Source organism: Stegostoma tigrinum, chromosome 31 (assembly GCF_030684315.1).
Source record: "Stegostoma tigrinum isolate sSteTig4 chromosome 31, sSteTig4.hap1, whole genome shotgun sequence".
Taxonomy (NCBI): domain Eukaryota; kingdom Metazoa; phylum Chordata; class Chondrichthyes; order Orectolobiformes; family Stegostomatidae; genus Stegostoma; species Stegostoma tigrinum.
The window spans coordinates 33,506,510-33,530,500 of NC_081384.1; the positions used below are offsets into that span (position 1 = coordinate 33,506,510).

General features: G+C 39.5%; 1 protein-coding gene across 1 annotated transcript in view; it reads right to left on the reverse strand.

Annotated features, from left to right (window-relative positions):
• Positions 1-23,991, reverse strand: part of LOC125466365 (26S proteasome non-ATPase regulatory subunit 11) — a 73,215-nt gene that overhangs the window by 32,356 nt on the left and 16,868 nt on the right. The window contains exons 2-5 of the mRNA XM_048560774.1: positions 14,541-14,642; positions 8,309-8,433; positions 7,545-7,616; positions 1,377-1,434 (exon numbers count right to left, since the gene is read on the reverse strand). Of these exons, the coding sequence (XP_048416731.1) occupies positions 1,377-1,434; positions 7,545-7,616; positions 8,309-8,433; positions 14,541-14,642 (357 nt within the window). The remainder of the gene's footprint in view (positions 1-1,376; positions 1,435-7,544; positions 7,617-8,308; positions 8,434-14,540; positions 14,643-23,991) is intronic.

The following is a 23,991-nucleotide window of genomic DNA, read 5'->3' on the forward strand; positions in this document are numbered from 1 at the left end:
GTGAATTCGATGCAGAAAATGGAAATCCACGATCAAGAACTGTTGGACTAACATGGTTTAGTATGTGGGCAAAATGCCTAACATATATAAAACCTTTAAATACAATGGGCAGAGTTGAATATGATTAAAAAATAATTTCTCATCTTTCTCATTTTCTCAAAGCAATTTAATATCAATTCTGCCAAATACTCAATTTTTGCAGCACATTAAATAATAAGTCAGAAGAGTTTGAAATGCTTTCCTCCGGTGATCCAGTAAGTGCCCATCATTTTTTACTGAATGTTTCCAATCTATATAAAACAAACCACACTGAAATTAAAAAAAAGTGATTTGTGAAGAACCACCAATTCTGCACCATTACAAATCTTGAAATTAAAATCTAATTACATTCGAAGAGTGTAGTGGCCTCTACTGGGCAGTGAGAAATGCTTCAACTATGATCTGAAATGACAGTAAATGATGAAAATTAAAGAGCCCTGCCCTCTAGTGGAATTACATATACTAAAAAGATCTGCTAACTCAAAACAGCGACAGATCATAAGAACTAAAATTGTGAAGGATCGACTTAAATTTTGTCAAGGATATCAGAACAGATTGAATATTACACAAATGAAAGAAAAAATGTTTTGCAACACACACATTGGTCTCATTTTAAAACAGCAGTCAGAAATAGTTACTTCTGTGTTAAGCATGGTGACAATACTTCATCCTTACTATGAAAGTCTTTGAGATACAAACTGGAGTTGTAACTTAGTGCTTTCTTTTCAAACTTTCAAAGAAAGAAATATGGAAATTAGCTGGCTTATCCAAAAATCTGCCTAAACAGTTAAATGTGTCTCATGATATTAAACACTATGTTGATACTAGACAAATAGATTTAAATACACATATCATACAATTTGAAGTGTCTGCACTTAGGAATGAATGCTTCACATGTTAACTAATTTTATTACAATTTCCCCAGACAGCAGCATTAGATCATTATAGTTATACTACTACAGTATCTAGTTGGTAGGTTAAGTATTATCTGATTTAAGTACAAGTCCACAAGATCCATCCCAAAACAGCTGAAAAAAAACCATAAAATTTGCCCATACTAAAACACAGCTTAAAGCAGTCACTAAGATTTCAAACGAATACCAAAGTCCACCACATTTTGGAACAGACTTAAACCAGCAACAATTAATGTGTGCACTGATCAATTGCTGTCAACACTTTAGATATTAGAAAGTCAAATGAAACAAAGGAGGAAGATTTTGCATTCTAATTGTCCTGCAAGTTTTGATTGAGGAATACAACACAACCCACACCCACCATACTGCTGCCACAGTTCCCAGGCTATCTACCCAATAGATGAAAGCAGTATCAATAGTTACCTAATTGCAATGCCTCCTGGTACCTCTTAGTGTCAAAGTACAGAGAAACCAAGCGAGCCTGTATAGGAAATATTAAAATAGTTAAAATGTGCATGTTTCAACTGAAGTTTGAACTCAAGTTATTAAAGTGCAATACTTTGGAAGTACAGTTAAAATGTGAAAAACCTTTATCTATTGCCAAACTTTTGTAACTTAAAATCTAAGATGCGGGTCTGACTATATCTATCTGACAGCCATCCCAAAGACTTGCCAAAGTAACAGAATATTATCAGATGCGTGATTAAAAATAGTCCGAAAAAAGTTTAGCTGCAGCAAGGAGAACAAATTATTTCTTCAAATCTTGCAGGAGCACCACTACCTGCAAGTTCTCCTCCAAGGCACTCGCCATCCTGACTTGGCGATGAATCACCATTCCTTCAGCATCATTGGGTCAAATATCTGGAATCTCCTCTAAACGGGATTGAGAGTCTACCTATAGCACATGGACTGCAGCTCACTACCCTTCTGATGGTGGCATTGAGGGATCAGCCAAAAGCTATGAATAATTCTGATAGCAAATGTACTCAAACTTCAAGGAACTACTGTAGATAAAGTTTAAATAAAATTGTGAAAATAAATTTAACTGATTACTATGCAAATTTCACGTTGGTCGAGCAAGTATGACGACAAATGGAAAATCTAAAAGTGCCACTCATTAAATCGTGCCTGTAAAGCACTTAGAAGAACCTCAGCACGAGGACCAACAAAAAAAGGTTAGCTGCAGTGCACTAGTTATTAGCTGTAACAAACATTAGTGCATCTGCAGACAACATTCCAGTTAAAGTTGCCCTCAAAAAGAAAGTCTAATTTTGACTTATCTTGCATTAAGAATTTAAGTGTCAGGATTAACAACAACACCACACTAAGCAGGGCAGTAAAATCATGCTCACCGTGATGCAATTAAAAACTATTCAAGCTCACTAACATTGTCATGGGTAAATTTTTCAAAGGTAGCATACAATTCCTAACGATAAGCTGGAAATTGTATATGCTAACCAAACTAATCAGAAGACAGCACTCAGATCTCAAAGCCAAATTTCAGTTATCTTCGTAAATACATTCATGCTTCCCCTCATGTCCAACGTCAAGGACCATACACTGTTTGCTACGGACTGAAAATATGCCTTTAGATATATATTTGACATTGCACAGATTCTCAAAATGGTCAAACAGAACATCTCAAATCATGTATTTAGTCTACAAATTTAACATGAATCCTTGTGATTTCCTTCCAAAAGCCCAAGAATAGTAATGTAAGTACAACTCAATACAATAATTGAACAGTCCTTTTAATCAAAGGCGATATGATAGCTCAGAGAATCTCTTACAGAAGATTAATTGCACATTGGAGACAAGAAGAAATACACTTTGCTCACTACCAATACCAAACTAATTTGGTTCCCCACACATATTCATACGGCTTATCGAGTCTCCCTGTAATGCAAGACAAGACTAACATATATCCAAAAACAAAAACATCTATCATACTCAATGGTTACAACACACTTGGTGGGCAAGCTGGCTCGTTAAGCGCAACTTAGATAACTTCACTTTCCCACACTCTAGCTTTTTTAAACCCTACAAATTCTCTCTTCAGCTTCAAAGCAAATTTCCTTTTTCAACTTTCAGCACACTGCAGCAATTAGTTCTTGATCCAAATCATGAGGCACAAGAATATTCTTCTTCATTTTGTGGTTGATTTTTTTATTTATTACCTTAAACTAGTGTCCTCTGGGTCTAGGGTCTTCCCCCAACGGGAAGACTTTATGAAATCAGTCCAGGCCATTCATGACACTGAGAACATCAGTCAGATCCCTTTCAACCTTTTGAAAACAATCCCAGATTCCTCCAATCTAGGTAAACGAAATTCCACATTTGTGGAATTAGTACCATCATCTTGCTTTGCAGTTCTGTAAGGCCATCAGTTTTCCAAGTTTGTGCAGAATGGAACATAATAGTCTGATGTTGAACAGGGTTTTTCAAGATTCACCAAAACATTGTTGCTCTTGCACTCCATCCTTGTATTTATAAAATTAAGCATGTTTACCTTTGAACTGATTTTCATCCACTGATGTCAGTTACATTTGTGCACATTTACCTCCAAGTCTCTGCGCCTGCACCACCTTCTCATTCATCCTACAAAATGCATCACTTCATTCTATTCAGAACTAAATTTCTTCTGGGTTGTGTCCACTAACTACCCAATTATGTATGTCCTCTTGAAGTCCATACCTTTTCTCTTCCATGGCAAGTAAGATTTAAGTTTTGTATTATCCGCAAATTTTAAAACTGCGCTCACACATCACAAGTCATTAATATCAAATTAAGCTCACAAATTTATATTCATGTTGGATTCAGAAGTGGTCTTCAGATCTCCAAGTTATGCTTCATACTAAGCTGTAACTTCTGAAAATAATTGTTTTTGGCAAATGTGTAACAAAAATGGCCAAAACTTTTGTAGGTGAAGGTAACCTACTTGAATTGTACACTAAATCGACCTACTGAACTCAATTCATTTACCGGAACCCCAAAAAAGTAACACTAGTAACGTTCTATGTTCTAAGTAGGCCAAGTCAAAGCTCACCAACCAAATCATGGACAACACCCAAGTTGAACCATCTCGCCTGACAGGACAGAATTCTAGTAGGAATCCAGTCCCCTCTGCACAACATGTTTACCATTACATTGTTCCCTCACACAAAGTGAAAGACAAATGCTTCTTACTCATATTACTGGTCTGTTCCTGTAAGTATTTAATGAATGAGTTAAGATTCCTGATTGACCCACAGTGCATTGGAGTGCAACAGTCAATGTGGTTCAAATATTAGGCCATCAAGCCTGTCTGAAAGATCAATCTCCCAGTGTCTGGCACATTAGTTTGACTGCAAAACATGACAGGATGTTAGCTTATCAATACTCTTTTATGATTGCTCACTCAATAATTGATATGTGAAGGTCAGGCATTGAGTGAAATATATGCTTCAAACGGTTTATGAAGGTAACCAATATAATAATAAATGTTGAATGAATGGCAACAACAGGTAGACTTGCAAGGGTATGCAGTAACCCCTCCATATGCCTGCGGGATCTTGAATCTTAAATGAACATCCTGAATAAAATCCAAGGTCAACGTGTTCTCAACTTTTGCACAAGGCAAGTATACAGTGTTGAAATTCTTGGGATGATATGAAAGCAGTAAGTTCACCCTAGATGTAAATTTAAATCCCATTAAAACCCCACTAAAAGCTACTTCAGACAGTAATCGTGGCACATAAATCTTGCTCCCTTTTTGGTACACCCAAGTTTCCTAATATATTTAGCTTGTATCCTGGAGATGGAGGGACAAAAGGAGGAAAAGTAAAGTGCTACTATATTTATACTGCAATCAGTAAGGCATCTTAATTTAAATATCCCTTCATGGGAACAGAAATATTAGAGGGGAAGTACATACTCAAAATGAATCCAGCTCTCTAGGTTATTTCAAGGTGAGATAATAGTTGTTAGTATTTATACGTATAGTCAAGATCATGATTTCTAGCCTAGAGTAGCTTCTAATCATATAGCACATCATTCAAACCTGAATTTCATTTTAATAAGCATGCAGCTCACTCCCCATCTTGATAAAAATAGCTGATTACATTCCCATAGCTTTGTCAATAATTTAAAAAGTGGTCTAAGTCAAACACAAATCAAAATTTTGTCTAGATACAAGGGCTTCTACATATTTATAGGAGCGCTTTAAACAGTCTGATATTATCACTCCACTGGATATTTTTCCTTCATTGTTACATTACAAGCACTTAGCAGACGTGATCTTAGAAAGTGCTAGTTTCAGTTGGTTAAAGAAACAAAATCAGGCAGCAGTCACAGAGGCGAGAACCAAGTTTCCTCATCACAATTTTAATTTGTTCAATTAAGTGTAATCTCACTGCTCTAGCATTGCTTCAAACTTATGCTAAATGTAGGAATACTACAACAATCACAATGCAGTTAAGACATGGCCGTAGACTTGATACAAGAACAACAGTGGGCGCAGCCAAGGAGGATTCTCTTCACAATCTAGTTGTAAAGGAGCTTACTATTAAAATAATAGCATTTTAAGTATGAAAGTCTTATTTACTACTTATCAAACAGCAAGCTCCCAGTACCATACCTGAAGTATCTTCTGATTTTTAAGATAAACTTTAACCTGCATTAAGATTCAGGAAATTGAACTGTAAACACAACACAAACTTCTTGAAAATTTGTCACTTGCTTTTTCTTTAAAATCTGTCTACCGTACAAATTCTCTGGATAATACCTGCTTGCAAACATCTGTTATTCTACACCAACAAATCAGAGCAAGTTTAAACAAGTTCTCCTGAGATGTCTGCAGCCTCAATTTTGCAATAAACCAAACAACTTTGTACAAAAATCTATATAGTTGCACCACACAAAATCCTGAGGTGATTTAGTTTATTTTGAAATAGATTTCACTTGATACACAAGTGGTTATGGATTAAAAATACAAATACTGTGCAAATCTTTTGTTTTCAATCTAAGCTGCAATATTTAGAGCAAGCTAACTTTATTTTATAAATTGTAGGTATTCAGTTCAAAAGAAAGTAATTTCAAAATCTCGAAGCCTCATTTTAACAAAAAGTCACATCACAGGCTACCTGCGCACATGTCTAAAATAAGTCCCTCTATGTCACACAAAAATATTCGTGGTCAAAAAACAAACTCCCCCCAACTAGGACAACGGACTAGTATCTGCTCAAAGATTCTGCTTATGCAGTGATGAAACAAACTTAACTGCAAAGTAGATAAGCACTGGACCAACACTGAATCTGCTTCACTACAATGTGAAAGCCATGTCGAACCTAGAAAGGTTGCAAATATCAAACAAAAGGCATAGACCTAATAGTCTACTATGTTGCTTGTCAAAAATAAATACTGGAGGCGATTCCTCCAAAAAGACACAAGGAAACAGCAGATTTTATGAACTGCAATTTTTAAAAGGCTATTTTTCAAGTGCAAAATATGGAAAATAAGTCAAAATTTAAAAATTGCTTGCTGTTCCAAAAACACTACTTTTGGTAACTGGCCTTACATAAAGAAAATATGAATATAGCACAGACATTCCCCAATTTACTAGCATCTGGCTTATGAATGCTCAGTTAGAAATAGGATCCCTATTAAATTTTAAAGGATCCAACATGTGAACACTTGTTCGTACTTATGAACAGATATTTTAAAACTGTTCCAACTAGCATACGAATTGACTTAGAAATACACTCAAGAATGTGATCTGTTCATTATGTGGAGACTCCCAGTATCTGGTAGGTATGCCAATTACACAAATCTGCTGGCTGCATGAGAAATATTCTTACAGAAGTCCAATACAGTACACTTCAGTAGATTTTAAGATTTTCAAAGAATAAGAAGTAAAAAAGACAGTACAATTTCCTCACTGAAATCTGGAAATTGTTTCATCAGGGTCATGAACAGAACTAGCACTTGCACCTTGATGTTAAGGATTTAGACCTAGGATCTCCTTTTTTTTAAAAATATCTTCCTGCTTTCACAAAGAATTGCAAGCTTTTCACTTGATATTTTAATGTTATAAATCATTGACAACCAAGACACCTTCTGCATAAGGACACGCATCCTTTTCTAGTCTTTTATTCCTATTTGTTTTGAAGTCAAAACAACACGCTTTAGTCTATGCTTGGGAGTCACATTCTGTGACACAGCTGATTGTTGGCTGGGGAGGGGGGTTGATTTCAGATACAACAAAATTCAGTTAGCAGCTGCTGTAGGCACCTACTTGAGGGAGGATGAAAATCAGGAACAGTAGTAGCAACTGGAAGAACAACTACAGAATGGCACAAACTTAGTGCATAAAGTTTTCATGCGTATAAGTTCAAATTTACACATTTGAAGACCTTTATAAAAATTACAAATTTTCTTTGAGATTTTTGCCATTTGCATCAGATTTCCGGATGCTCTGGTACTGGATAATGCAGAAATTACTGCACTTAAATTTAAAAACATTCTCTAAACTCAAGTGAATTGCAAACTTGAATTGGATATTATTTGATATTTCCTGTTAAGGCCAAAATCATAAATCAAAAACCAAAAACATACCTCCAAAGCCTGGCGTAAAAACGTCCTTTTCTCAGATTTTGCCCACTCGATGCATTCTAAACATAATTCAACCTGTAAAAGTCACAGCTCAGTTAATTCTGATAGTCAAGTAGAAGGCAATTACAAGGATAATTTCTGGTACGCCAGGCACAGTTTTTTATAAGCTTTGTTGACTGAGAAAGAATCTAAATGATATTTTAACATAACCTGTCAGACGTTACGCAGTCTCACAACACGGTGAAATGATAGGGAATAGTCCAAATACTCTGCACATTTTAGCCACACAAATAGCACTAACATATGGGATTAGATCAGCTGATTTAATGATGTTAGTTGAGGAACACACATTGACCAATATTTCTATTTCTCTTCAAACAGCACCACAGGACTTTTGTAGTCACAAGGGTAGATGGGCCTCTGCTAAAGGCTAATTTGAAGGATGACACCATAAAATCCCCAAGTAGGATCAGCACCGGCCTACGGTAAATTGCATCAGGTAGCTCGTTATCCCTTTGATAGTTCCTTCACACCTTACAATTACCACCAGCTGGAAGGACAGATGCACTGGGCTTTCAACTTCACCCACATCAATGCAAATCCCAGAAGCACACTGATTCACCGAATTAATTATAGCCGTCAGATCATGAAATCTAAGATTTTCTGTCAATCCTGAACAATTTAAATAGTATTCTTTTGCTTGTTCTGTCAGATTAAACAAAAAGTCAGTTTAAGCAACTACATAATCGAGCAGTATTAACTCTTACCTCTTGGCCAGTTGCTGCTTCCATATCTAGAAACAAGTCGAGCAATGACCGAACCAATCGAGCAGCCTTGGCTTTACTGATGGAATTCAGGAACGGTCTGACGTACTTCAGCAGTCCCCCCAGTTCTTTGGAGAGGGAAAATGGATTTTAAATGTCAGAGCTGCATTATACACAAAATGAAAAACAAAATCCTGAATTTTCTTTGGCCATGGATGTTAGCCACTTAGTATTTTAGCAGGTATCATTTCAGCACTTTGTTTTTGTACTGAAGATGTTTTTAAGCTGTTAATACCAAGAAGCATGTGGGCCATTTTCCAACTTTTACTAAATTGGAACTTGATCTCTTTCACACTTTCTGCCCACATGTTGGGAAATACTCCATCCAATCTAGTTTTGAGCAATAGCAATCAGGTGAGACAAACCACATCCAAGTAATATGAAAAAGGATGCAACAAGTAAATAAGGTCTGTTTTTGTGAAACAGTAGCAATGACTACTAAGCAGCACAGTAATTCATTCATGATACAGCATTTTGGGAGGAGGGCGGGGGGAGACAAGTGAAAAAGAACAGAGTGGATGGGGCCAGGTGGGGCAGGTCCTTCAACCTCTATGGCCTAGTGCTTCCAATTCAGCCTGAACTTTCCCCAACCCTCTCTCTGTTCATGGCTGCTTCTGTATTTATGGGGAATAGCACACATGCTCCGTGGTGTCAGCAGATACAGCCTTTCATTTTATATATACACATACACACAAACTTTTAATCAACCTATTCAGGCATACTACTTCATTTCCGGGGCAGGTACAAACTTTTGGCCTAGCTAAAAAGACACCACCAGTTAACATTACAAAACGCCTATCTTAATTGCAATTGTTCAGAAGAAATAGGAAAATTATTTCTAGGAGCTGGCATTTTGTTTGTCACAAGCTGACAAAATACACAAATCCTCAAAAAAAACAATTGCCACAATATTGATAAGTTACAAACTGAATTAGATTGTTTAGCTATTCATTGCATTGTTACAGCCTCCAGATCTATGGGCCAAAAGCTGGAGAAAAGCAGAAACACAGAAGATAGGATCAGGAGGGTGACGTTCGGCTCTTTGAACCTGCTCCGCCATTCTTCACTACCACGACTAATTATCCAACTCAGTGGCCTAATCCTGCTTTCTCCTCATAACTTTTGATCGCATATCCCTCTTAAATACATAGAATTAGTCTGTACAGATCTTTGGTGATGGACATAGATGCAATGGGTTGAATAGCCTCTTCCGTGCTTCAAATATCTAGGAGTCTAACCTGAGGCACAGTGCAATAAAACAAAATTTGACATTCATCACCACAATCCGGTGGAGATATAGTGGATTTACCATCAGTGTTGAGAACTGTAGTAAATAGGGCCTCTACAAGTTCGGTCACCACTTCAGGGAAGTACAATGAGTAGATTTTTCAATAAAAAACAAACATTTGAAAAAAATCTGAAAGGCAAACCATTCACTCAAGTGAAAGTTATGCGGCATTTTTCCACCTCAAGCACTGCCCCCGATCAAAGCACAATGCTAGTAAAATAAATGTGGTACTAAACAAAAATGTAGATCTTTTAAAAAAATTAAAATTTTAAATGGAACTGAAGGCATACAAATCTGCAAGACCTAGATGAAACTGAAGAATGTTTCTTTAAACAAATTAAAACTTTATGAACGGAACAAAAAAAAAGTTGACGTTTTTCATGATGAAAGCAGTAAAATGACAATCTTAAAAATGCAGCAAGGGAAAATTTATTGTGAAAAGAGCAGTTACCACAGTCAAAGAGTTCTTCAGAAGAACTGATAGACCTCAACGTTACAGGTAAAGTATTCTGTCTATCATCAGGGAAGAATGGCAAACAGGGTCAGAGAGAGAGAGAGAGAGAGAGAGAGAGAGAGAGAGAGAGAGAGAGAGAGAGAGAGAGAGAGAGAGAGTATGGCAGAGAGTGGGAATTTGTGGGGACATTCTGCCTAGTTGGGTTACTGTATTTCTAATAGCCTTAATCATCTGACAAAGTTAAAAATAAGGAAGTCACATTAAACCATTTAAAAAAAATGATAGGTTAGGCTACTGCTGGAGTACTGCATCTAAATGCATATGGTATTCTTTTATAACAGGTGCAAAGTGTGACTAGAATTGTCAGATCATGGTACTTCATTATCTGCAGACTAGAAAAGCTGGTGCTGTTAACATACAGCAGAAAAGCAAGTGGTGATTTCATAAACATGCAAAATCTTAAAGACTTGAATGCATTACAAGAAATTGTTTACAGCGGCAGAAAGGTTTAAAAAACCGAAACACAGATTTAAGGAAATGACATTACAGCAATGTACTGATGCTCCTTTGACATCACATTACAACTCCGAGGCCTCTACCATCTAGAAAGATGAAGGCAGCAGGTGTAGGGAGAATGCTGGTACTGCAAGCTCCCCTCCAAGCCTTTGATAAAGTCCCACATAGGAGATTAGTGAGCAAAATTAGGGCACATGGTATTGGGGGCAAAATACTGACTGGGATTGAAAATTGGCTGGCTGACAGGAAGCAAAGAGTAGTGATAAACAGGTCCTTTTCAGAAATGGCAGGCAGTGACCAGTGGCGTTCCACACGGTTCGGTGCTGGGACCGCAGCTATTTACAATATACATTAATGATATAGATGAAGGCATTAAAAGTAATATTAGCAAATTTGCTGATGACACAAAGCTGGGTGGCAGGGTGAAACGTGAGGAAGATGTTATGAGAATACAGGGTGACTTGGGCAGGCTAGATGAGTGGACAGATGCATGGCAGATGCAGTTTAATGTGGATAAACGTGTGGTTATCCACTTTGCCGGCAAGAACAGGAAGACAGATTACTATCTGAATGGAGTCAAGTTAGGTAAAGGGGAAGTACAATGAGATCTGGGTGTTCTTGTACATCAGTCAATGAAAGCAAGCATGCAGGTACAGCAGGCAGTGAAGAAAGCTAATGGCATGCTGGCCTTCATAACTAGAGGAATTGAGTATAGGAGCAAAGAGGTCCTTCTGCAGTTGTACAGGGCCCTGGTGAGACTGCACCTGGACTAGTGTGACCAAATTTGAGGAAGGACATTCTGGCTATTGAGGGAATGCAGCGTAGGTTCACGAGGACAATTCCTGGACTGGGCTTGTATACGCTCGAGTTTAGGAGGATGAGAGGGGATCTGATTGAGACATGCAAGATTGTTAAGGGATTGGACAATCTGGAAGCAGGAAGTATGTTTCTGTCGATGGGGGAGTCCAGAACCAGAGGACACAGTTTAAAAATAAGAGGTAGACCATGTAGAACAGAGTTGAGGAGAAACTTCTTCACCTAGAGTGGTGGATATATGGAATGCTCTGCCCCAGAAGGCAGTGGAGGCCAACTCTCTGGATGCTTTCAAGAAAGAGATAGACAGAGCTCTTAAAGATAGTGGAAGCAAGGGCTATGGGGATAAGGCAGGAACAGGATACTGATTGTGGATGATCAGCCATGATCATAACGAATGGTGTTGCTGGCTCGAAGGGCCGAATGGTCTACTCCTGCACCTATTGTCTAAGTCATGAACTATCACAACTTAGAATTTGCTTGTCCATAAGTTCCTGAAGATGGAAGAGAAGTTTGATAGGGTAGTTAAGGCAGCATGTCTTTACCAGTCACCACATAGATTATAACAGCAGGGAGGTTATGTTGGAGCAGTACAGGACTTTAAGCCACAGTTGAAATATTATGCGCAGTTCTGGTTTCTGCACTCTAGAAAGGAGGTGATTGCACTGCAGTGCGCACAGCAAATTTAGCAAGAGGTTGCCTAGGATGGAGCACTCTAGCCATAAAGAGAGACTGACAAACTCATTTGTTTTGGTGCAGAGAAAGTTGAGGGAGGAACCGAAAGAAGTGTGCGCATTGGGTGGACAGAAAGCAACGGGTTCCCTTAATTGAAAGGTCAATAACAAAGGAGACAATTTTACAGTGAAAAGCATGAGATTTAGAGGGGATTTCAGGAAAATCTTTTTCACCTAAAAGCTGGAAGAGGGTGTCTGGAATGCATTGGCTGACTGGATAGTTGAGGTGGGTAACTTCAACCTTCTAAAAAAAGTATTGGGATGAGCACTTGAAATGTCATAACATTCAAGGCTATAGGTCCACTGCTGAAAGAGATTAGTGCAGCTTGGCAGTATGGACTCAATGGGCCAAAGGGGCTCTTCAGTGCTGTATGAATTTGTACGAGTCTAGATTACCATTCCTTCAGTGTGAACAGGGCAAAAATCATCCCTTCCCAACAGTAACTATGCCATACAGACAGCAACAATTCAAGGTTTCACCTCATCAGCACTAAGTAATTAGGGATGGCAACAAATATTGACTGATTTAGCAACATCCGTCCTATGAATGAATTTTTAATAATTAAAATAGCGAGATCTGGTGCTTTGTAATGGACTGTAAGTGCAATAGAAGCAAATTCAATTGGAACTATTTAACGACAAATACTTGAATGGGGAAAAAAAAATACAGTATTGTCAGGAAAGAGCAGGCGTGGAACTAATTGGTTAGTTCTTTCAAAGACTACGCAGCACAGCAGGCCAAATGGCCACCTGCTGTGAAAATTACTCTGTCCAGAAACTAGATAGCTGTTTTCCTTTTTGAAGCAAATTCCTATTCTGACTTACTGCTCCTAATGCTACCAAACATCATCCAAGTTTGCACTCAGAACAGGATGCAGCCTAAGACGACTGGTTGTATTAGCACTTCTGTCAACTAGAGAGGAAGAAGGCTCTGTCAGCTTGGGTGAAACTGGAGAAAATGAACCTCTACTTCTCAATTCAGGTGGTAGAAACAGGCAATGTTTCTAAAAGTAATCATGAAATAAGTCTGAATTGGGTGAAGGGGAGATGGGATTGACAATATTTTTGGTGAATAGATTCTATAAATGGCGTCTGAAATAATTTACATCAATTATGTACCAAAGGTGAATGATGCTGACAAATGGCAACATACTCCCAATTTTGTATCTAGCAATCCCGAATCAGATGTAGGTCAGGTTAGTGCAGAATAAAGTTCAATCAGTAGCTCAAACATCCTAACGTTAAGAATACTCCATAATGCACAAGCAAAAAATCTACTGTTTCACTCACCAGTTATTCTTTATCTATATCAATGAAATTTCAAACAATGCCTGCTTATGATCAATTCTGCATTGTGACTTGCAAGTATTGGAAACCCAGTGTGGACTTTCCAAAGTAACTGTAGGCTGGATTGTAGTGGGTTTATTCCATTTGGATGCGCACAATCCAATGCCACAGTTATTAAGCAATGTGCCATCCATATTTCTACACAAGTTCTAGGAGCACTCAGCAGGTCAGGCAACAAATGTGATTTCAAGGCTAAAGGGTATATTTTTCAGGTGAGAGGAGAGAGATTTAAAAAAAGGCACGAGAGGCAATTTTTAACTTTTAAGAGGTTGGTTTCTATGTGGAATGAACATCCTGTGGAAGTGGTGGGTGTGGGCATAGTTACTACATTTAGAAGACACTTTGGTAAGTACATGATTAGGAAAAGTTTGGAGGGATGTGGACCAGTTTAGTTTGGGATTATGTTCGCCATGGAGCGGTGAACTGAAGTGCCTGTCTCTGTGCTGTATTACTCTATGACTCTAAGACAGTTATATTTGATAAACATTGGCATCAAAACTTTAACCAGATGACCAAATTAGAAACAAAAAACAGAAAAGAATCACCGGGGATCTGCCTTTTCTCCATGCAAAAATCAACAATCCAGCAGAATACCTTTGAATGTGAGCTCAGAACACCACCTTTGATGGACTGGCTGCAAGTAAATCTTCGAATTCAGCACGTAATGCTGTGCTTTCAGAGGGTGGATCTTTGCTGGATTAGGAAAATGGAGTCAAACAGGTTTCAACTTTGTTTCTTCTCAACTGAAGATTCAGCCAAGTACTATTTTTTAAAATATAAAAAAAGCAATGTTGTGTTGGCAGCTTTAAGAGATAAACAATCTTGGGAAGAGGACACCAAACAGGTGCAACAGCATTTGCAAGTCTAAAATTGGTTAAATACCCATTTCATGACTCTTCTACTGCCTCACCATGCAAGGAACTGAATGCCTTAAACAGAAACAGGTTTTCGCAGCTCAGTCTCAGGTGCACTCGATGTTACAGTGCATATATCGCAACTAAAACCAACTGCTATACAGTTTACCTGCTGCTTGCCCCGTTTTGGCAAGGAGCCCTCCCAGCTCAAGAATACTCTGCTCTTTAACACGGACAGCTTCTTCGTCATCTTGCTGAATATCACGTTTCACTGGAAGACAGAACAAAATGTGACAGTCAGTCTAGTTTCACTGGAAAAGTGTACTAGCTTGCAAGTTCAATGCTTTTGTGTTGGTTAAGGACTTTTTTTGGGACACGGTCAAAATGACTGCAAAACATTTTCCATGACAGGTTTCTCAACAGTTTTGAGTGCATTCTGTAACATACAGCAGCTGAAGGACATCACTGCAAGATGTTAGTGCTTATAGAGCTATTTAAAAAGCAACTTGAAAAACCTTACAGGAATGCCATCCGTGCAGCTTCGGATGGTAAACTTAGTGGCAATAAGACTGGAACAGAAAATTCCTACTAAATAAAAAGTTATCAATCTTGAATGACAAATTCACCTCATTGCCTTGCAGGCTTTGATTGTAGTGTTTCGAAGAGGCCAAAAGCCACTCGTAAAATCAGCAGGTAGCTCATTATGTGGAAACAATAACTTCAATAACACCCTATAAGGTTTACATTTCCTTGCAAACCCCAAATTAAATTGCTGTTAAAATTTTGAATCAGTTTAGATCCTGAAATTGGAGACAACGGTCTGAAAAATATACCTGCACCAACAGGCTACATGAAATGGGTGTACAGAACAATCTTTGCAATGGAACAGGTCAGCTTCAGGCACGCTACATTTGGCCTCAGATCTGCATCACACAGACCTGCAAGCTGTGAACACCACCTTTGGTTTCCTGGTGGACTGGCTGCAAATAAGATGCCAAATTCAACTTGTTATATTGTGCTTTCAGAGGGTGAGTCTTTATGGGGTCAGGAAAATGGGTGGAATCAAAGATTTCAGCTTCGTTTTTTTCCTCAGCTGAAGAGTCAGCCAGATTTTTTTTTAAGAAAACAGCAACATTGTGATGGCAGCATTCAGGAATAAACAGTTTTAGGAAAAGGGCCCCAAAAGATTCAAGGGCATTTTCAAATATATCTATTAAAATAAAACAAAACAGTCAAATGCCCATTTCATGCAGCCTCCTTGAAAGGCTCTTCTGTTGCTTCTCCATGCTGCCCCCCAATGGACACAACGCATTTATTTTTCAGTCTGTAAGATTAGGTACAGATTTCTTTTACAGATTTAACGAACCTCTGTTTTAATTCACTGGTGGAACACGCTTGAGGCGACAAAAACCTTGTTGCATTCAGCTAAGTGAATTAAACATTTTGAACCTTGCTGCTACGTTGTCCCAGAAGGGCATTTGCAGACTGTAGCTTAAAACTGGTACTGGGCAGACAAATAGTATGAAAGCTACGGCATAACAAAATAAACGCCATAACACAACCAAGAAATATCAGTTTTCAAAGTTCGAAACCTAATTTGCTTAAAAAAGGTAACAGGACAGATCACATTTTGTAGCTATGGCTTTTTCGAACTGGTGGACGGCATATCATGCACAGCAATGTCTTGCAGCTCAAGAAATTTTGGCTCAGATGATCAACTGGAGTTCAAGTTCCAGACACTAATGCAGTCAGTGGAGAAAATTACCTGGACACTTTTTATTTCAGAAGACTGAGTCACTCTCTTAGATTTGGTCAGCGGTCAGAGGCAGGTGCATGTCACTGAGGCAAGTTGAGAGATCAAGCAGGAGCAATGAAAGAAATCTCAATCTTTGCAACTGTTTATCAAGTTTAATGTTATTGCAGCTTTTTTGGATGAGCCCAAGAACAGGTAAAAAGCTTAGAAAACTGACCCAAATAATGACCAAACTAAAAAAAATTTCAAAGAAGAGTGGTTGGACTCGAAACATGAACCTGTTTCTCTCTCCACAGATGCTGTCACATCTGAGGTTTCCAGCATTTCCTCTTTTAAATAAATGAAGATTTCTGAAGGAGGGTCTAGGCCCGAAACGTCAGCTTTCCTACTCCTATGATGCTGCTTGGCCTGCTGTGTTCATCCCGCTCTACACCTTGTTATCCCTGCTGTATTTGCAATTTGCTTCTTTAGAATCAGAGATGTATAGCATAGAAACAGGCCCTTAGGTCCAATTCGTCCACGCAAACAAATAATCTAAATTAATCTAGCCCCATTTGTCAACATTTGGCCTGCATCCCTCTATAGCCTTCCTATTCATATAGCCATCCTGACGCCTTTTAAACAATGTAATTGTACCAGCCTCCATCACTTCTGGCAGTTCATTTCATACAGGCACCACCCTTTGGGTGAAAACGTTGCCTCTTAGGTCCGTTTGAAATCCTTCTCCTCCCACCTTAAACCTATGCCCTCTAGTTTTGGACTCTCCTACCCTGGAGTAAAGACCTTGGCTATTCACCCTATACATGCCCCTCACGATTTGGTACGCTTCTAGACGGTTACCCCTCAACCTCCAAATGGTCCAGGGCAAGTATTCAGGCCCTCCCTGTAGCTCAAACACTCCAAACCCTGGCAGCATCCTAGTCCATCTTTTCTGAACCCTTTCATGCTTCACAACATCTTTAACATAGCTGGGAGACCAGAATTGAACAGAGTATTCCGTAAGTGCCCTAAGCAATGTCCTGTACAGCTACATTAGGACAGATAAGTTACCAAATAGCAAACATTTATAAATGCAATTTTTGTTAATTTATTATAATCACCCACACTCCAATTCTACATGGAAAACTTTAAATACAGGAAGTCCTAGTTATTTGTAGATGTGTTTCAGTAAAAATTTTGTAATAGCAAAAAGGTTGTGGGGGGGGAAATTAGTTTTCAATAAGGATTAATTAATGATTTTCAAGCTTTTATAACCTTCATTATTTCTACTTAAAATACCAAAATAGATATGAAGAACAGACTTGATAAAGATCCAAATGTCCAACAAGGGAAATACAATGTAATTCAAGCTATCAAAAAAAAGGTTACATTCATAAATACTTCAGGAATTATGAAGTTTGGTATTGACCTAACAAGTGGTTAAAAATTATTTTGAAAATTTAAGGGATGTCAATTCACTGAGCCAATACAACATAATAGGTATATAAAAGAGAGCTAATAAATCTTTCAGGTTTTTGCCTAAAAGGATACTTTTCAATACTGCCCTGGCTTTTCACTCTCCTTACCCACATCCCAAGGCTTTCAAAGGTTAATTTGCTTGCTGTCCCCCACACTTTCAATATTCATGTCCAGAATCTGTCTCTGCTGCATCAATTGTACCCTAGACTTGATGGCCCTTCACCCTGACCACTGCATCAGCCCATCACTTTTAAAGCATCCACTAATATTTTAAACACAGGCAACGTAAACACGGCACACCAATTCTGAAACACATCCGGGCCATGCGCATGTTTAGGCGCAACTTCGGGATTTTGCAACTGATGCCCACTTGATATATTTAAGTGAGAATTCAACAAAATGAACACAGCCTTATGAAGCTGCAGTTCGTGACTTATTTGATGACAACACAATTGCACGGCCAATAGTTCATCATCACATCATCTGCAGGCTTTGTTGAGTAATGCACCATCTCAACAATACAATATTTCAACATAGCAATCTGTGCTTGAAGCTCAAAATCTTATTTTTCCACAAGCTGTACGCTCACAAAAATGCACAGTAAATTCTGATTCCTGATTTACACAATTATTTTTGCCCTTCTTCTGATCCCACCTACGTTCCTGTTCTCCATTCTAGCAATACCTCCCTGGTATTCCGTGCAGGCACCCTAGTACCATGCCTCTGCCAAGTGTGAACCTCTTCCAGTAACACAAGCAAAATGTAAAGGGAATTAGTCTGACTTCTAATTAGGTACAATCCATGTGGCGTGGGCCAATTTCAAGTCTCCCAATCCAATTCCAATGTCCCAAGTACCTAAAAGCCCTCCCCACCACACCATCTTTCAGTCATGCACTCGCCTGCATTATCTCATTTCCAAACTGACTTGACTTGTGCATAATGCTGAATGTAATCAGAAATTACAACTGTTGAGGTTCTGCACATAATTTGAAGAACTGTCAAAACTCACAACCATGTCAAGATGGTGATTCACAGAAGTATCTATGGTTGAACCACCATCAAATGTGAGATCTGCAACAAGTAATGAAGCAGATTAAAAACATAGCTAGATGAAAAACAAAGCTTGTGGTCCTGATAGTGTTCCAGCTGAGGTTCTTAAAACTGGCAGGTGTTCACAAGATGCAACTTCCTCCAAATTTGGAGTGTGTGTTAACTACCCAACCTCCCTTTGTTATAGGGACTGTCACAATTTTAATGAACAAAAAGAGGCATCAATTATTCTGTGGAAACTGTTGAGTTATTTCCATTTTATCCATTCTCCTGAACGACTTATTTTCTGTCAATACAGCGTGGAGCTGGGGAAACACAGCAGCTCAGACAGGAAAGTTGGCATTTTGGATTTATACCCTTCATCACGTCTTACTTCCTGTGGCTGGCAAAATCTTCCCAGCGGCTTCCTAGTGTGGCCTTAGACATTGCACGGGAACATCTGACTTATATTTTTCTCACGAAAGACCATGAAAAGTACTGAGAACATCAGGGACTCTTCATTATCTTTAAAATCGAACTTACTAAATCACCTAGCCCTGTAAATCGAGAACTTCTGTGGAATGTACACCAGTCATTTGGTTATGTGAATAACGTAATACAATCCTGTAATAACTTTGCGATGTAATGACAAATCCTTGACAGCAGATCTGAAACACCGTTCTGACATACAGAACTGTTGTGAGGAAGGGTCACCATACCCGAAACATTAACTCTGTTCTGGCCTTCACAGATGCTATCGAACCTGCTGACGTTTTCTATCCTATTTTTGGTCCAAAACAGATGTCCTCAAACATATTTGCATCAGAGTCCATCCTTTGTGGCTATCCAAGTCAATAAAGAAAACAATGAACCGCTGGAATCATCACTGGTCATCTTCTTCAAATTTAGGTACACATCCGTTACCACTGTATCTTATTTTGCAACATGTAAAGCATCTCCTAGCCAGGTTAATATTTTGCCTTCAATCTCATGCACGTTTAGTAAAAAAACGTCTGGTGTGGAAGCTCAACTTCCTTCTGAAAAAGTAATACAAATTACATCATAAACATGTTCCCCTCTGCAACCATGAAAAAATTAGTTTCATTCGATATGACACTTCCTTTACAAACCCATTATAAACTGGTGATCTCTAAGTCGCTCGAGTTTCTCTCATTCTTAATTATAGATCCCAATAAGTATCCCATAAGGAGGTGAGACTGAGGTCTACAGTTTCTTGGTTTCCCGCCTTTCTTTAAATAAAGATGGTAATACTTTCAAATTAAAGAAACAATTCCTACATTAAGGACACTTTGAAAGATGGTTTTCAGCATGTATGTATACTGTATTTATTACATCTACAGGGAAGAATGAATATTTTTGCAGCTACATCAGTAGCCCCAGTTACTAATATAAATTGAAAAACAAAAAGGAGCAAGACTATCAGGTGCATTTCACCATTCAACAAAGTCATGCCTGAACTTGTACAGAAAATCCACTTTTCTGTTAGCTCATCAATCCTCAGATTCCTTAGTACCAAACCAGAGTCTTGAATTTACCAAAGGTGCATCCACACAGATCCCCACTGCCTTCTGCAAATTCAATTCTCCATCCATTCTACTACATTACTCACAACCTTGTGTATAACTTCCCACCACATTTAGAGTTACTGAGTTATACAGCATGGAAACAGACTGTTTGGTCCAAATCGTCCATGCCTTAAAATATCCTAAATTAATCTAATCTCATTTGCCAGCATTTGACCCATACCCCTCTAAACCCTTCCTATTTGTGTATACCCATCCAAATGCCTTATAAATGTTGTAATTGTACCAGCCTCCATCACTTCCTCTGCAGCTCATTCCATGCATGCACCAGCCTCTGCTTAGAACATAACAGCACAGTACAGGCCCTTCGGCCCTCGATGTTGTGCCGACCTGTCATACCGATCACAAGCCCATCTAACCTACGCTATTCCATGTACGTCCATATGCTTATCCAATGACGACTTAAATGTACCTAAAGTTGGCAAATCTACGACCGTTGCAGGCAAAGCGTTCCATTCCCTTACTACTCCGAGGAAAGAAACTACCCTCGGACTTCTGTCTTATATCTTTCACCCCTCAATTTAAAGCTATGCCCCCTCATGCTTGCCGTCACCATCCTAGGAAAAAGGCTCTCCCTATACACCCTATCCAACCCTCTGATTATTTTATATGTTTCTATTAAGTCACCTCTCAACCTTCTTCTCCCTAATGAAAACAGCCTCAAGCCCCTCAGCCTTTCCTCGTAAGACCTTCCCTCCATACCAGGCAACATCCTAGTAAATCTCCTCTGCACCCTTTCCAAAGCTTCCACATCCTTCTTATAATGCGGTGACCAGAACTGTACGCAATACTCCAAGTGCGGCCACAACAGAGTTTTGTACAGCTTCACCATAACCTCTTGGTTCCAGAACTCGATCCTTCTATTAATAAAAGCTAAAACACTGTATGCCTTCTTAACAGCCCTGTCAACCTGGGTGGCAACTTTCAAGGATCTGTGTACATGGACAACGAGATCTCTCTGGTCATCTACACTACTAAGAATCTTACCATTAGCCCTGTACTTTGCCTTCTGGTTACTCCTACCAAAGTGCATCACCTCACACTTGCCTGCATTAAACTCCATTTGCCACCTCTCAGCCCAGCTCTGCAGCTTATCTATGTCTCTCTGCAACCTACAGCATCCTTCGTCACTATCCACAACTCCACCGACCTTAGTGTCATCTGCAAATTTACTAACCCATCCTTCTACGCCCTCATCCAGGCCATTTATAAAAATGACAAACAGCAGTGGACCCAACACCGACCTTTGCGGTATACCACTAGTAACTGGTCTCCAGGATAAATATTTCCCATCAACTACCACCCTCTGTCTTCTTTCAGCAAGCCAATTTCCGATCCAAACTGCTATATCTCCCACAATTCCATTCCTCTGGATTTTGTACAATAGCCTATTGTGGGGAACCTTATCGAACGACTTGCTGAAATCCACATACACCACATCAACCGGTTTACTCTCATCTACCTGTTTGGTCACCTTCTCAAAGAACTCAATAAGGTTTGAGAGGCACGACCTTCCCTTCACAAAACCGTGCTGACTATCCCTAATCAATTTATTCTTTTCTAGATGATTATAAATCCTATCCCTTATAACCTTTTCCAACACTTTACCAACAACTGAGGTAAGGCTCACTGGTCTATAATTACCAGGGTGGTCTCTACTCCCCTTCTTGAACAGGGGAACCACATTTGCTATCCTCCAGTCATCTGGCACTATTCCTGTAGACAATGACGAGTTAAAGGTCAATACCAAAGGCTCGGCAATCTCTTCCCTGGCTTCCCAGAGGATCCGAGGATAAATCCCATCCGGCCCAGGAGACTAATCTATCTTCACCCTCTGAAGGATTTCTAATACCTCTTCCTTATGAACCTCAATCCCACCTAGTCCAGTAGCCTGTATCTCAGTATTCTCCTCGACAACACTGTCATTTTCTAGAGTGAATACTGTTGAAAAATATTCATTTAGCGCTTCCCCTATCTCATCTGACTCCACACACAACTTACCACTACAATCCTTGATTGGCCCTAATCTTACTTTCGTCATTCTTTTATTCCTTAAATACCTATAGAAATCCTTAGGGTTTACCCTGATCCTATCCGCCAACAACTTCATGTCTCCTCCTGGCTCTTCTGAGGTCTCTCTTTAGGTCTTTCCTGGCCACCTCGTAGCCCTCAAGCGCCCTAACTGAGCCTTCACATCTCATCCTAACATAAGCCGCCTTCTTCCTCTTGACCAGAAATTCCACCTCCTTCGTAAACCACGGCTCCCGCACTCTACAGCTTCCTCCCTGTCTGACAGGTACATACATATCTAGGACACACAGGAGCTTTTCCTTGAATAAGCTCCACATTTCTAATGTGCCCATCCCCTGCAGTTTCCTTCCCCATTCTATGCTCCCTAAATCTTGCCTAATCTCATCATAATTGCGTTTCCCCCAGTGGTATACACCTATCCCTTTCCATCACTAAATTAAACAGAACAGAATTGTGATCGCTATCACCAAAGTGCTCACCTACTTCCAAATCTAACACCTGGCCAGACTCATTACCCAGTACCAAATCTAATGTGGCTTCGCCCCTTGTTGGCCTATCTACATACTGTGTCAGGAAGCCCTCCGGCACACACTGTACAAAAACTGACCCATCTATAGTATTCGAACTATAGTGTTCCCAGTCAATATTTGGAAAGTTGAAGTCCCCCGTGACAACTACCCTGTCTCTCTCACTCCTATCGAGAATCATCTTTGCTATCCTTTCCTCTACATCTCTGGAACTATTTGGAGGCCTACAGAAAACTCCCAACAGGGTGACCGCTCCTTTCCTGTTTCTAACCTCAGCCCATACTACCTCAGTTGACGAGTCCCCCAACATCCTTTCTGCAACTGTACTACTGTCCTTGACCAACAATGCGACACCTCTGCCCCTTTTACCATCTTCTCTGTTCTTACAGAAACATCTAAATCCCGGAACCTGCAACAACCATTCCTGTCCCTGCTCTATCCATGTCTCCGAAATGGCCACAACATCGAAGTCCTAGGTACTAACCCATGCTGCAAGTTCACCCACCTTATTCCGGACGCTCCTGGCATTGAAGTAGACACACGTCAATCCAACTTCTTGCTTGCCGGTGCCATCTTGCTTCCCTGAAACTTTACTTCGAACCACCCTACTCTCAACCTTTTCTATAGTCGAACTACAATTTTGGTGCCCATCCCCCTGCTGAATTAGTTTAAACCCACCCGAATAGCCTGGGTTAGCCTACATGAGGAAGTTGCCCTCAGGTCCCTTTTAAATCTTACCCCATTCACCTTAAACCTATGCTATCTAGTTAGGGACTCTGCTATCCTGGGGTAAAAAACAAGGCTGTTCATCTTATCCATTCCCTTCAAAGTTTTATAAGCCTCTAAGGTCATCCCTCAGCGTCCGACACTCCAGGGAAAACAGCCCCAGCCTATTCAGACTCACTCGCCAACTCTGGTGACATCCTTGTAAATCTTTTCTGAGCCCTTTCAAGTTTCACAACACCTTTCCGGTCACAGGGAAACCGCAGTTGAATGCAGTATTCAAAAAGTGGCCTGAACAATGTCCTGCACAGCCGCAACATGACATCCTAACTCCCATACTCAGTGCGCTGATCAATAAATGCAAGTATTGTTAGGAGTGACTGCAGTCCCAATGGAGATGAAATTCCCTCAGTGGATATCTTCCACTGTTTTATGGCATTACCGTCATTTTAAACAGGACGGAGTTAGAATCCAGCAGTTCAAGTCTGGATATCC